At 37.9% G+C, this 14,608-nt stretch overlaps 1 protein-coding gene across 1 annotated transcript in view; it reads left to right on the top strand.

The window, feature by feature from the left end:
- phka1b (phosphorylase kinase, alpha 1b (muscle)) overlaps positions 1 to 14,608 on the top strand; it is a 54,913-nt gene that overhangs the window by 17,950 nt on the left and 22,355 nt on the right. Inside the window, exons 4-12 of the mRNA XM_056445960.1 lie at positions 4,195 to 4,363; positions 6,712 to 6,794; positions 6,874 to 6,954; positions 7,044 to 7,142; positions 7,223 to 7,369; positions 10,896 to 10,949; positions 11,490 to 11,612; positions 11,696 to 11,791; positions 11,931 to 12,038. Coding sequence (XP_056301935.1) covers positions 4,195 to 4,363; positions 6,712 to 6,794; positions 6,874 to 6,954; positions 7,044 to 7,142; positions 7,223 to 7,369; positions 10,896 to 10,949; positions 11,490 to 11,612; positions 11,696 to 11,791; positions 11,931 to 12,038 — 960 coding nt within the window. The remainder of the gene's footprint in view (positions 1 to 4,194; positions 4,364 to 6,711; positions 6,795 to 6,873; positions 6,955 to 7,043; positions 7,143 to 7,222; positions 7,370 to 10,895; positions 10,950 to 11,489; positions 11,613 to 11,695; positions 11,792 to 11,930; positions 12,039 to 14,608) is intronic.

The raw sequence follows: 14,608 nt of genomic DNA, 5'->3' as shown, positions 1-14,608 counted from the left end.
TTTGTGTTTGCGCACTCTCGTCCTGGTGTTCGTGTTCGTCAGTCTGCAGTGTGATGTTTCATTCCCAGCGTCTCAGTCTAGTTGGTTTCGATTGCCGCTGGGGTAAAACCTACACGCTGTGTATGTGAGTGCACGGTGAGTGTTTTCATTCATGTTTACTCATGTCTCGCGTTCAGTCCTCTGTTGGTGTTGTGTTTAGCGCGTGGTGCATGTTTACATGCACCGTGTGCTTTAGTGTTGTCACATGAACACACGGTTGATGAGTTATCTCATTGGCTGCGTGTTCTAGTCCTGTTTTATGTGAGCACATGGCTTGTGTTGTTTGTGTGTCATGTGCTCTTCCATCTATTGTCTTGTTAATTATTTCTGCTCATATTCTCCTCATGTCTGCTGTCCTGTGCCAGTTTGTCATCGTTTCCTGCCTTGTCCTGTCCTCCAGCCCTGATCCTTGGTAACCTGCCCAGGCTAGTTTGTTTTGATTGTTTATTTGTTTTATTAATGTTTTACCCCTTGGGGTAGTTTATTTTTTACCGTTTATTTTATTGTACTAATAATGAATACCCATTTTTCCTGCATTTGAATCCTCGCTCCTTTTCTCCACCACAAACCATGACAATTAGATTATAACTCTTACCACTTCATTTGTAGTGCAGTGGTTGATATCTATATGAATGGCTGGTGGGCTATTTAATTCTGTGTGTCACATTTGGTGGATACAGCCAAATTGCTTGTTGATGGAATCTTGTCACATTGTGTGTAGTTACGAGATGGCGTCATGCAGGCAACTCATAAATCTTTATTGATGTGACAGCAGAGGCCACAAAAGGTGCAACAGTGCAAAACAAAGTGAAAGTGTGAAATGTTTTTGAGCAAAAAGCCCTTCCTCAGTGCAAAGTTCAAAAGTGCAAATTCAAAAACAGTGCACCTGCATCCTAAATACTCAAAGAAACCCCCATGGACATCCTAATATATACACAGGGCAGGCACAAAAACTCAATATACTTATGCAATGCATCATAAACTGAAGGCCATGTCCAGGGGGGACAATTCAAATTACTCTATTGACTTTGTATTGAGGAAGCTGCCTCACTGTCATTTCTGAAATAACAAAAATCAAAACAATGTCTAAAAACTTCTTTTTCAACAGTGTAAAATTTTACAGCTCAATGTCAAAAAACGCTTCTAAATCATCACATTTACACACTTTTTCAGTTTAAGGTTTCAGCTCAGTTTTATGTGGTGCAGCATTATTTAGTCGAGTCTTTCTTTCTCTCAACGGAGCAGTCCAGTGAAATGTCAAGGAAAACTGATCCTGATTAGTCCTCGTGCGTGTATTTGAAATGCTAATTGGCTCACATAAAGAACATTACAGAGCCAAGCTAGAGTTCAGCTTTGCAGATAAACCATTTTTGTTTTTAAATAAAAAGTCTTAAAGTGTAAACAACTTATAAAAAAAAACATCACATAATGTAAATAAGTTGTCTTTTAATAAGAGTATGTGAATAACTCAATTTTGATATGTCAGATATAGAACCTTATAATACTAAGGTGATGATTTTTCAAAAAAATTAAATCTGAGTTGGATGTTTTTGACCAGTCTGTAGACAGGAGTATTATTCAATACTTGTGTCTCATACTGATTAACCATGTCATTGCTTGTAATTAACTATAAAGAGCACCTGCAGAGCAGCTACTGGCATTTGAAACAGCCAATGAAGTGTTGTAGGTTTCGCCACTGTAGGACTTTTTTTATGTTGTTTGTTATATTTTTCTGTCTTATTTTGACTTGCTCCCAAAAACCTATACTAACTGTCTCACTTACTTTCTTTATATGTGATGCATAATTTCCATCCAGACTCCAAGCATTGACCAACTTTTTGAGTATTCTTCAATTTTCTAGTCTTATCTCAAGCCTTGGCAAATAACTGAGAAAGCACCAATGTAGACATCTTACAAAGTATTTTACAGTATTTTAAAAATACAAAAAATAAGACACTAAAACATTTTGATACAAAATATTAAGCCATTTTCATAAACCCTATCAAATACAAATGATAAAATACTATTTTGTATTTAAAATACACATATGAAATACATGTATCATAGTCCTCTGTTGGTGTTGTGTTTAGCGCGTGGTGCATGTTTACATGCACCGTGTGCTTTAGTGTTGTCACATGAACACACGGTTGATGAGTTATCTCATTGGCTGCGTGTTCTAGTCCTGTTTTATGTGAGCACATGGCTTGTGTTGTTTGTGTGTCATGTGCTCTTCCATCTATTGTCTTGTTAATTATTTCTGCTCATATTCTCCTCATGTCTGCTGTCCTGTGCCAGTTTGTCATCGTTTCCTGCCTTGTCCTGTCCTCCAGCCCTGATCCTTGGTAACCTGCCCAGGCTAGTTTGTTTTGATTGTTTATTTGTTTTATTAATGTTTTACCCCTTGGGGTAGTTTATTTTTTACCGTTTATTTTATTGTACTAATAATGAATACCCATTTTTCCTGCATTTGAATCCTCGCTCCTTTTCTCCACCACAAACCATGACAATTAGATTATAACTCTTACCACTTCATTTGTAGTGCAGTGGTTGATATCTATATGAATGGCTGGTGGGCTATTTAAATTCTGTGTGTCACATTTGGTGGATACAGCCAAATTGCTTGTTGATGGAATCTTGTCACATTGTGTGTAGTTACGAGATGGCGTCATGCAGGCAACTCATAAATCTTTATTGATGTGACAGCAGAGGCCACAAAAGGTGCAACAGTGCAAAACAAAGTGAAAGTGTGAAATGTTTTTGAGCCAAAAGCCCTTCCTCAGTGCAAAGTTCAAAAGTGCAAATTCAAAAACAGTGCACCTGCATCCTAAATACTCAAAGAAACCCCCATGGACATCCTAATATATACACAGGGCAGGCACAAAAACTCAATATACTTATGCAATGCATCATAAACTGAAGGCCATGTCCAGGGGGGACAATTCAAATTACTCTATTGACTTTGTATTGAGGAAGCTGCCTCACTGTCATTTCTGAAATAACAAAAATCAAAACAATGTCTAAAAACTGATAATTGATCATTTGAACAGTAAACAATGAAAAAACAAGAATCCAGATCTTTTATAAGCTGTCGATCCCCTCAAAAATGAGCATTGAAACACACAAAAGCAGGGCGCAGCATGTAATATTACAGAACCTACTGTTACACCTGCTGGAATGAAATGTAATCGGCGACAGGCAACACCTAAATGCGTTCTGTCTCTATACAACAACATCCCTTAAAAAATGGGCTCATTCTAAAACGTAGCCCTACATAAATTTCTGGAAATGCCAGAAGTACATATGGCTGCATCTTGTCTTTCCCGCTGTTACCAGTTTGTCCAGTAGCTTGACATATACATCAGTGGACTTGAGACACAGAGTGGAGCTGACCAATATGACGGGGTTTGAGTCTGGCGAAGAATGGTTCCAAAAATGGGTAATACAGAAACCAAGAAATAAAATTAACAAGTGAATAACAGGGTGAGAATGTAGTAAAATCTGAAAACGTGGCAAAAATCAGGCGAGGGCTTTTCTTTTTCTGGATTGCTTTTTAAAACTGTCAGTCGGGATTAGGGAAGTAGGTGGGCAGGTCAATCGGTGCTTTTTAAAACACTATTGGTTGGGTTTAGGGAAGGAGTAGGGTGGGTCAGTCGATCGATCAGTCAGTCAGTCGACAGTGGCCTCTGCAGGATTTATTCGAGAAGAGCAAGCACGAATGGCACTAGAATCGTTTGAAATCTCAAAGAGAATCGTTTGAAATCTCAAAGAGAATAGTTTGAAATCTCAAAAAGTGCACACAGTGACCTCTGGTGGATTCGCGAAAACAAAAATTGCAAAAACATTTGCTTCCTGGGACATATTTGGTGCTCTCCAGAAATGTATATAGTGGTACGTTTTCAGAATGAGCCTGGGTTGTAAAAATGGCACAAAATTTGAGGAACAAAATTTGGATAAACGTAGTTTACAGAATAAAACAACTATTGCACTTCAACCCAAACACATAACTCTAAATCATAAATCCAGAGAATATGAGAACTGTCAGGCGGCCTCTTATAATAGCTCAGAATGCAAATTCTGACCAGTCACGTAAGGTTTGGGTGGTAAATCTAAAGCATGTAGTGTGTAAATAAAGCCTTGCTGGAAATATGATTTCAGCTTGATAAGGTGGAAAAGTTCAAGTACAGCAAAAGCACCAAAGACTGCCTTCATGCCAAGTACCATACAGGAACGTGTGCCACTGTAGTCGGTGATCAGGAATGGGGTCATCTACAGGTGGACGCTACCTCCATCTTTCTGCTCTTCCTGGGCCAAATGACAGCTTCAGGTCAGAATCTGTCAAATTTAAAGAAGTCACATGATACTTTTAATATTTAATATCTTTTGCTTTAGGGCATTAATGGTTCTGTGCATGTGTAGGCCTAACATCTATGTCACACCCTCGACTCGTTCCTGCAGTCCCAGTCACCACAGCCAATCACCAGTCACCACACACGTGAACCATCACCAGAGTACTAACAGCCTGCACCTGTACCCACAATCACCAGCACACTATAAAGTCTCACCTCATCCAGTCACTCACCAGCTGGAATCAAAGTCAGATGGTGCTCCTCAATGGCTGTCCTCATTTCTCCCGTGCTCTTCCATGGATGTCCCCTTTATCCTGTGGATGCAAACCAACCTGCTAAAGGGAAGTGACAAACAGTGTGTTGGTGTTTATTGAAAGAACTGAACTTACCGTTTTGAACGGTATGTCAGATCACTCTCTGCTTCACCACTCACCTATTTCATTCTCAGCTGTTGTTGCTGCGCTCGAATAAATAACCTTTAAGATTAAACCTCCTTTGTCCTTCTTGTGTGGCCTTGACAATCTATAAAGCTTATAGTCTCACACAAAAGAAACATCAGGAGCATTGATGCTCACCATGTTCCCTTGACAGAAGTTCTGAAGCTCCAAACATGAAGCAATTGAACCAACTCACAGAACAAAACAACACGCAAGAGAAAGATAGTTCATTAATTTATTTTTTATTAAACTATAACCAAACATTTACAACTGAATAATGGTTGAAATGTTGCTGGTATATGAAACAATCAAGTTGTCAAATTATAATTAAAATAATCTAATTATTTATCTATAAAAGTACTTTAAAAATTATACAATTACTTTGTAAAAAATATCAGTTCTGCTGTTGTTCATAAAAACTATATTAGTTCCATAAAAGTTCAATAAGTTTTGATGTTGAAAAGTTTTTAAAATTTATTGAGACTTATATAATATGCCTAAAAACACCTGTACATGGCTACACTTCAAAGGACCCCTCTGTCAAGCTCCTGAAGTTTGCAGACGAGACCAGATTTATTGGCCTCATTCAGGATGGTGACGAGTCTGCTTACAGACAGGAGGTTAAGGAGCTGGCTGTCTGGTGCAGTCACAGCAACCTGGAGCTGAACACACTCAAAACATTGGAGAAACCCCCTGCTCTTCTGCTCTTCCCACTGAGTATCATGGACAGCATTGTGGCAGCAGGTTCCTGGGCACCACCATCTCTCAGGACCTGAAGTGGGACACTCACATTGACTCCATTGTCAAAAAAACTCGACAAAGGCCATTCGTCCTTCATCAGCTGAGGAAGTTCAACCTTACAAAAGAGCTGTTGCAACAGCTGTACATATAACGTTGTTGTGGCGAGTGAGGTGGGGCGGAGAGACATGAGGGCGTACGAGGCAGGTGGCGTGAGTGAGGTAATCAGGGACACCTGGATACAAGACGGACGGGTAGTTAGATTCCTCCATAGGGCTCCCAGGACATCGTCGGATCTCTCAGCTGGCTGAGGACTGAGTGGCAGCATGTCTGGAGAACCAAACCAAACCCCCCCCCCCCCCCCCTCTCTCTCTCTCTCTTTTTGTCCTGTTTCTGTAATTCTGTTGCACTGTAGAAGCTCTGTCAGGAAAACAAATTCCTCATATGTGTGAACATACCTACAGTGGCCGAGAAAGCTTAAACGCACACACGTGTTGCAAATTGGTCACAACACAAACAACAGAAGAAATGCGCTGCGAATTGGTAACACTTGCAAATATCCACTTAACACAACGGAAATGTTTTTTAGGGCACCCAAAAACATGACAACCCTGCAGAGATATGGATGAGCTATTATGCCGTGACTTTTGCTCAGTGAAGTGAATGGTGGTCTTTGAAAGGTGAGTTGTTTTTCGTTTTTTTTTTATATCTTGATTATACGACATAAAAACACATCCATATCTCAGCAGGGTCCACCATGTTTTTGGGTCCCCTAGGAACATTTCCGTTGTGTCATGTGGATATTTGCAAGTGTTGTGACCAATTTGCAGCGCGTGCGTTTCTTTAGCTGTTTGTGTCTGCTGCGCGTTTCTTACACTTACACTTGTTTGTGTCTTTATTTGTTAGTGTTTTTTGTAACTGCATGTGCTTTCTTAAATTGCAGCGCGTTAAGCTCTCTCGCCACCGTACATAACTGGCAATAAAGCTCTTTCAGATTCTGAAAAAAGCGATGTTGCAAACTGCAGTACACTTGTTTGCCACCGGTGGTGCTAGTAACAACAATTTCAGAATTCTACATTAAATCCAATTAAACCAATTAATTTTTGAGTTCCATAAAATCAGACAAGAATTTCACAACTTCTTATTTGTAGGGCTGAATATCGTCTATACTCGTGATGAAGTCGATGTTGTCCAGAATCTGATCTTTTACATCGAATCTGCATACAAAGTAGCGGTAAGCATCGTTAAGCTGTTCTGATATGTCTGGATTTTACATACTTTGCATGGATGATAAGGCTGGAAATGATCCTCAGGATTTTGGAATGTGGGAACGAGGGGACAAGACCAACAAAGGGATCCCTGAGATAAATGCCAGCTCTATCGGTATGGCAAAGGTAAAACGCTTTCACAAGTCAAACAAGTGTCAAATAATGATCACTTCATGATAAAATAACATGACCTCTCGCTGTGTGTGTTTGTTCAGGCAGCATTGGAGGCCTTGGACGGACTGAACTTGTTTGGTGCCAAAGGCGGCCCAGAGTCTGTCGTTCACGCTTTAGCTGATGACATTCAACACTGCAATGTAATAACTTACCTTATGGTGGTCACAAGAATGTTTCCTGAAAGTAACAAATTTTCTCTGTTGAAATATTTTGACAATAGTCTATTCTCAACTCCATGCTGCCGAGGGCATCAACATCTAAAGAGGTGGACGCTGGAGTTCTCTCTATCATCTCTTATCCAGCGTTCGCAGTTGAAGACATTGAGGTTGTTAATATCACCAAAGAAGAAATCATTTCAAAGCTTCAGGTGAATGCTGATCAGATATAGATATCAGTTAGAGTTATCTTCATGGATTTTGCTTTAGTTTTGTTTCAGGCACCAACTATTAAGATCTGTGTGTGGCATTTTAACATTTATTGTGCTTTTTGTCTCATAATATGTTTGCAAGACTTAGTTTAATCTGTGTTTACATGACATGGAGGAACTGGAAAAGATTTATGCGTTTTTATGCGTGAATTTAGAGTACATGTCCGTAGCATTTTAGTGACTTTCAAATATTTGAAAGTATAATTTAAAGTAGTTTTTCAGGCTTCAGGAAATGTGTGTAAATGACAAAAATAAGATTTTATGAGAATATTTTGTCGTCATTGCATGTTCAGTTTATAGACACGAATGAGTACTTGACAACCAAAAAACATTGTAGGACATTCGTTAAGTCGTGACGTATCGGTGACGTATCACTTTCTGGCCATCTGATAATAGGCATGGTTTTATATATATATATATATATATATTGCGATGATGATTTTCGAAAGCATTACATCGCTTTGTAAACGTTTATTAATACCATTTGATGAGTCTCCCCATACAGTTTGACAAAGCGCTTGGACCCAGAAAGCCACTTTACGTGACGTCACACTTAACAGGCAGATAGGTGCGCCAGCTAGTGGCCTGGCAATAATACAGCATTTTTACTTGTTCATATATAAACTGGGAATGTTTTTACTACATTGTTGTCCATTTTTTAATACATTATTGATGAATAAATCTACTTTAGGACAAGCAATTTGATCTCTTGCAAAAAAATATGAAATGATGCTAGATAGTTTAAAAAAATATCACTAAAAACATTTTTGTATAAATGGTATGTTATGTATAAAAACATTTAAAGTACGTACAGCCAAATGTTTAACCAGATGCAAAATGAAAAAAAAAATTTAATTAATTAAATTATTTAATGCTATAGCCCCCTGACATTTGAACTTTAAGACATTTTAAGAGTTCACACTTAGCTGATGATTGATCATGAAGCTTGTTTGGCATGCTGTCCTGGGAGAGAGCCCTGAGCTCATAAGATCCTCGAGCATGGGGCTCCCTCCCGTTTGGAAGGCGAAAGGGGAGTTTGAGCTCAGGTAGGTCTCGAGAACTCCCCTGCTGTAGTAGCTAACGAACAGATAGTGATTGCTCTTAAGAGACTACTTACTACGAGCATGTCTATGGTGCCGATTGGATTAGTCAATTGACTCTTCGCTAAGCCACACCCACAAACTGCCACCCACCAATCGGGGCTTAGCAACCGTAGCCACACGCAGGGGCTCTGTCAAGCTTTTGAGCGAGGGAATCAAGAAAAAGTGGTGTGCATATGAATTGTGCAAATCTGACACCCGGTATCCTTAAAGTTTGGACGGGGTGGTGGAATTTTTACTCTTTCCAAAACCTAAAACCCAAGGGGAGAAATGCAAATGGTTCAAGCTGTGTGAGGGGTGCTAAAGGAGCGGAGCTAAGTTGGTTATGTTTTCGATATTCATATTCAGTGACAGACCGACGGCAATAACTCACACATCTCTCACCCTAAACAGATCTATACTGTGTTTCCTACAAAAATACAGAGCAGGTTATGTTTCCCAGCTGTCTGTTTCTTTTTTTTTCGCTCGATATTATGAGCACTGCTCCGTTTAAGCCCTCGCCATAGTAGTCATACAAATAGCAATCATATTTCCATCTGTTTCAAGCTACGAATATTTGAAATTACATATCAACAGAACGAAACAGAGATGTGATCACACTCTGAGCACTTGCGATCAATATACTTATATACAATATATACTGTATATATACTAATATTTACTGGAAGGAAAATCTATTTGTTTGCTTTTGCTATTTATACTTTGATTTGCATTTCAATTTATTTATTTTTTCCACTTAACTGCAAATTAGCATAGAAACTGTATAAAGAGCACACAAACATACTGACAGATATAGGTACTGTACAAATTATGGGTCAATGATGCTAATATTCGGCACAAATCCATCAGTTTCTCCTTTCTTCTGTCTTTCTGTGAATTATGTAGAAGCACTATCCATGCGTGTTTCCTCGTCGGTTAGTAACGCTATATTTCATTGCACAAGAATAGTCAATCAGGCTTTTTGGCTGAAAAAGAGAAATCACGGTTTAATTTGTTATTATTAGATCATTTTTAAATTTCTCTCCTGCTGAGCATTAGCTAAGCTGTTGAATGATCAGCGTATGAGGCGGCTAGGCTAAGCTAGCTTCAATTATGATTAAATTATTCTCTAATCGGTTGCTATTATGGCATGAATATACCCCTGTAATGCACAGTACAGTGCTTTTTTGTCTGGCGTTCTCAGAGATCTCACCTGTTTGCCAAAAATGACTAGTTATATCATTGGCAATGTCTGACACCAGCGCATACACACTGTAATAGAAAAGCCTGACAGGCACGAAAACTTGACAGGCGAAGCAACAGTAACTAAGGAGGGCGGGGCTTAGCGAAGGGTCAATTAACTTATGTTGCTGTTTTTGGACAGTGGGAGGAAACCGGGGAACCCCGGGGAAACCCACATGAGCATTGGGAGAATGTGTAAACTCCACACAGAAACGTCGACTGGCTTGGTAAGGACTAGAACCAGTGACATTCTTGCTGTAAGGCAACAGTGCTTACCACTGGGCCACCATGCCACCCATCTAGGAAAGGAGGAGGAGTAGAGGTGGAAGGGGGATTCTTCAAAACGAAGATGGCTGTCATATGGAACTTAGGGTATTTATGGTGGCTTAGGAATAGTCTGATTGGTAAATCATAAATTGTATAATGCGGATCCAGCCACAAGAAATCATAACACATGATCCTCTTGAAATTAGTTTTCTAAATAAACTTCACTTACTTAAAATAAAACAAACATAAATAAATAAAGAAATAATTAAGAATATAAGGAGAACATAATTAAATATTTGTAATTCATGTAATTCATGTTTAGATATTTGTAAACAAATAATTTTAATTAATTATAATATAATATAATATAATTGTTAATATTGTAAAATTAGATAAAGTAACCCTTTATATTAGTGTCTTTGTTACACCATGCATCAGGGGTGTCAAAGTCAATTCCTGGAGGGCCGGGGCCCTGCAGAGTTTAGTTTCAGCCCTGATTCAACACACCTCTCTGTAGGCACAAACAGGCCTAAAGCACTCAATTAGTTTGATCAGGTGTGTTAAATTAGGGTAGGAACTAAACTGTGCAGAGCTGCGGCCCTCCAGGAACTGACTTTGACACATGTGATTTACATGTATACTAATAACAGTAATTTATGAACAATTACATGTATTTGACCTTAAAACAAACCCAGTTTTTAATCCTAAAATGTAAATGTTCTTAATTAACATTATCGAGTGCAAAATGTATAATAACATTGTAATGAGTACACCGTAAAAGAAACTGTTACTAAATAAAAACAATACATTTTTCCTTTCATTCATTTTACCAAATGCCTCATTTTACAGTGTTTGTTTATCTCTGTACTGTCACATAGGGCCGATATGGATGCTGTCGCTTTCTTCGAGATGGACACAAAACTCCCAGAGAGGTAAGATCAGGGTGCGAATTACAGGGGGGGGGGGGGGGGGGTTGTGGGGGTCTGACCCCCCTATTTAATGCTTGATCCCCCACAAGGACATCAAAACAAGTTGTATAGGAGGGTCTGCTCTTTAATAGTTAAGAAATAGTTTGCTCTGATTTGTTTCTTATATAATATTAATAATTAAAATAAAAGATAACTTAAATATAGATTTGACCACCCCTATATTGGGTGATACCATTGTAAATGTATGTTTGCCCCAGAAATATGACTTCATCATTTTGAAACCAGCAAATCTAGAGCACAAACAGATAAATCACTCAAATAAATAAGATGTAACTGAATTAAATGTACATATTTGGTTCACTGAGGCATATAACTAAGCATAACCAAAAAACTTGACCCACTGATCATTTATAATTCGCACTCTGGGTAAGACCATGCTTATAGTATTTATAAGACAAAATAGATTGTTTTGTACTTTTTATGTGGCCATCTTTTGTACAAGCCATTACAGCTCATTGTCTCTCAATCACTGTTTTGAAAAAGGACCCGAATCGACTGCACTACGAGTCATCAGAGTTGAAGCTCTTTGAGAACATAGAGTGCGAATGGCCACTGTTCTGGACATACCTCATCCTGGATGGCATTTTTATCAAGAGTCCAGAACAGGTACACACATTTCACCATAGACAATAATAAATGCCTGACTGTTCTTCAGAAAACAATGCTCTGCTTGTTCCTGTTTTATTTAGGTCCAGGAGTACAGGGAGGCTTTAGACGGCATTCTCATCAGAGGAAAGAATGGATTACGACTGGTCCCTGAACTATATAGTGTTCCTCCGGATAAGGTATGCCACATTTAACACGAAAGCATTGGATTTTGTGCTATTATGAAACACCCGAAGTCAGATTCCTGTATCATCAATTCTCTCTGAGTTTTACCAAAAGGAATGGACTTTCACCCTGTATGTGTGCCATTTCATCTAGGTTGATGAGGAGTATGTAAATCCTCACACCGTGGAGAGAGTGCCAGTGGGCAAGTGTCCACTGAAATGGGGCCAGTCTCTGTACATATTGGGTAACCTGCTGGCAGAGGTACAGTAAATTCCACAAAATAAAATCGCTCTATATGGTAATGCTGTACTGTAGCATTTCTCAATCCCTTCTCGGAGGCCTTTTGAACATTTTGTCTCCCTTATGAAACACAGCTGTTGCAACATTCAGTTCATTTCAGTTCAGTGATTTAAATAATATTAAGCAGCACTAATGTTCCAACATTCATAATAATAAGTGCATTAATAAATGTGTCTTGAGCAGGAAATGAGCATAGAATGATTTTTGAAGGATCATGTGACGACATGCTGGTGATCGTTCAAATTGTGGCACGTTGAAATTGCCAATGCAATTAAAACACACCATTTTTCAAAAATCTCCATTGAACATATAAAAAAAATTAACACTTGCATGAGGTGTGTTTTTTTTTTGACTATTTGAAAAAGTTATATTTTACAAAACTGCAATATAAATGTACGCTTTTAACAATTTCCTGTAGTGCGTCAGTACCTTACTGTAAATCAATTACAGCAATACTGTATTTACATTTACAGCACCATTTCTCTTGCTATAAATGTATATACAGTATTGTATTTACTGTAAATATGCAGTAATTTTCACAATGCGACTGTAAAATGCAGGAACACACCGCATTACTGCACTACAGTAAAATACAGTTCATATTACAGTAAAATACTGTCTAATTTAAAAAAAATTTTAACAGTGTATAGTAAATGCCACACGAGAGCCCTTTAAAGAAATGGCTATGTATTTGTAAAAAAAAAAAAAAGCTTTCTTGGGCATAATGTAGCAGGCTGAAAAGAGGCTTAAATGCATTTTACTGCCCAAAAAAAGTTGATCTGTTCATCCAGAATCCATAATTTCTGCATCATTGTGTGCTATAACCTCCTTGAAACAACTAACATACGGCTGCTCCTATGCAAAAGGGATTTTTGTTGTGATTATTGTATGGATAGCATGCCTCCATCTCCATTGATTAAACTGTAAAACCCAACAGTCAACTTTATCAAATGAAATGAGTGTAGTTAACTCAAAATTTACTGAAAGTTAGTTCTACTCATTTGAAAAGAGTTTTGAACTCAGTGTTGAAGGTAATAAGTTAATTAAATACCTCATTACTTCAACTTAAATGGAGTAAGTTCACAGTACTCATATAGATTAGGTTTTTAACTCAAATGGTTTGTTGCAATCGTTTTCCTCAAATGATTTGAGTTGCCTTAATGTTTTGGAATTTACAGTGTAGGTATACACAGGGTGCGAATTACAGTGCGGTTTGGGGGGGTCTGACCCCCCTAACTAATGCTTGATTCCCCCTGATGTACATCAAAACAAGATGTATGGGGGTCTGACCTTAAATAGTTAAGAAATAGTGTGCTCTGATCTGTATCTTAAATAATATTGCTCATTAAAATAATAAATAACGCAAATATACTTCTGACCACCCCTAAAATGGTTCATACCATTGTGAATGCATGTTTGCGCCAAAATATTAATTTCGTGATTTGAATCCAGCATATCTAGAGCACCAACAGACAGTGTAAGTGTTCACAAAACATGTTTCTGGTAAAATAGGCATTTGTACTGTAAATGTCCATATAACTAGATGCATTGTTTGTATTTTATTATACACTTGCTTGCACATGGAAGTTAAACAGTAAAAAAAAAAATCCCTTTCATAGTCATCCATTAATAAGTGCAGGAATGCAAACCTGTCACTGTCTATTTAATATCACAAATGTCATTGAGAACCACTCAATATCCCTCAAAACAAAAACAAAAGTTTGATTAATAAAGTGGATGTAATTGAATTAAATGGATAAATTTGGTTCACTGAGGCATATTACCGAACATAAACAAAAAACTTGACCCCACTGGCATTCACTGGCATCAGTGGAGCTGCTCTTCAGTGGAACAGCTTTCAGCAGTGTCATTTGCATTACAGTGAACTGAACTGCATGTATAGTAAACTAAACTGAATCTGTAATAATTTACTAGAACTACAGCAGCATTCTTCACTACTTTTATGCCTGCCTGAAGTGATGGAATGTTCCACGATTTGAAATATTTTGGCTTTTACTCGCTTTTCATTTATACTCATCCATGTTAAGCTGCTTTGACACAATCTACATTGTAAAAAGCCCAATAGAAATAATAATAATAAACATGAACAGATATGCCGTCATGTGTCATTTATATTTAACTGAAAAAACTAACCGACCCCATATTAATAAAGGCACCAAACCGAAAAAGAAAACGTATGAATGTTGAGTTTGTCCATAATTTACCTAATGTCGGGTTGTGATGATTTAGCGTTTTTAGAGTGTCATTAATGGGTTATCGACAGATGTTGGTAATCAAATGAACGTAAACGGAGAAGGACTGTCTTTGCATAGTGGAAATAAACTGATAGAGTTTGATTGAATATTACTAAAACAAACTGTTTTCTTTCGATTTATCAACTTGCAGAGATTCATTGTTTACCTCTAAAATAACAATGTGTGCTAGCAAACAAATTGTTGTAAGAAATAGGTTTTTAACTACAGCAGTTCGAACTGTAGTTTTGCTGAACGACTAAAAAACTAGTAGTATGA

The sequence above is a fragment of the Danio aesculapii genome, chromosome 21, assembly GCF_903798145.1.
Source record: "Danio aesculapii chromosome 21, fDanAes4.1, whole genome shotgun sequence".
Lineage (NCBI taxonomy): Eukaryota > Metazoa > Chordata > Actinopteri > Cypriniformes > Danionidae > Danio > Danio aesculapii.
This window is presented reverse-complemented; position numbering and strand designations above follow the sequence as displayed.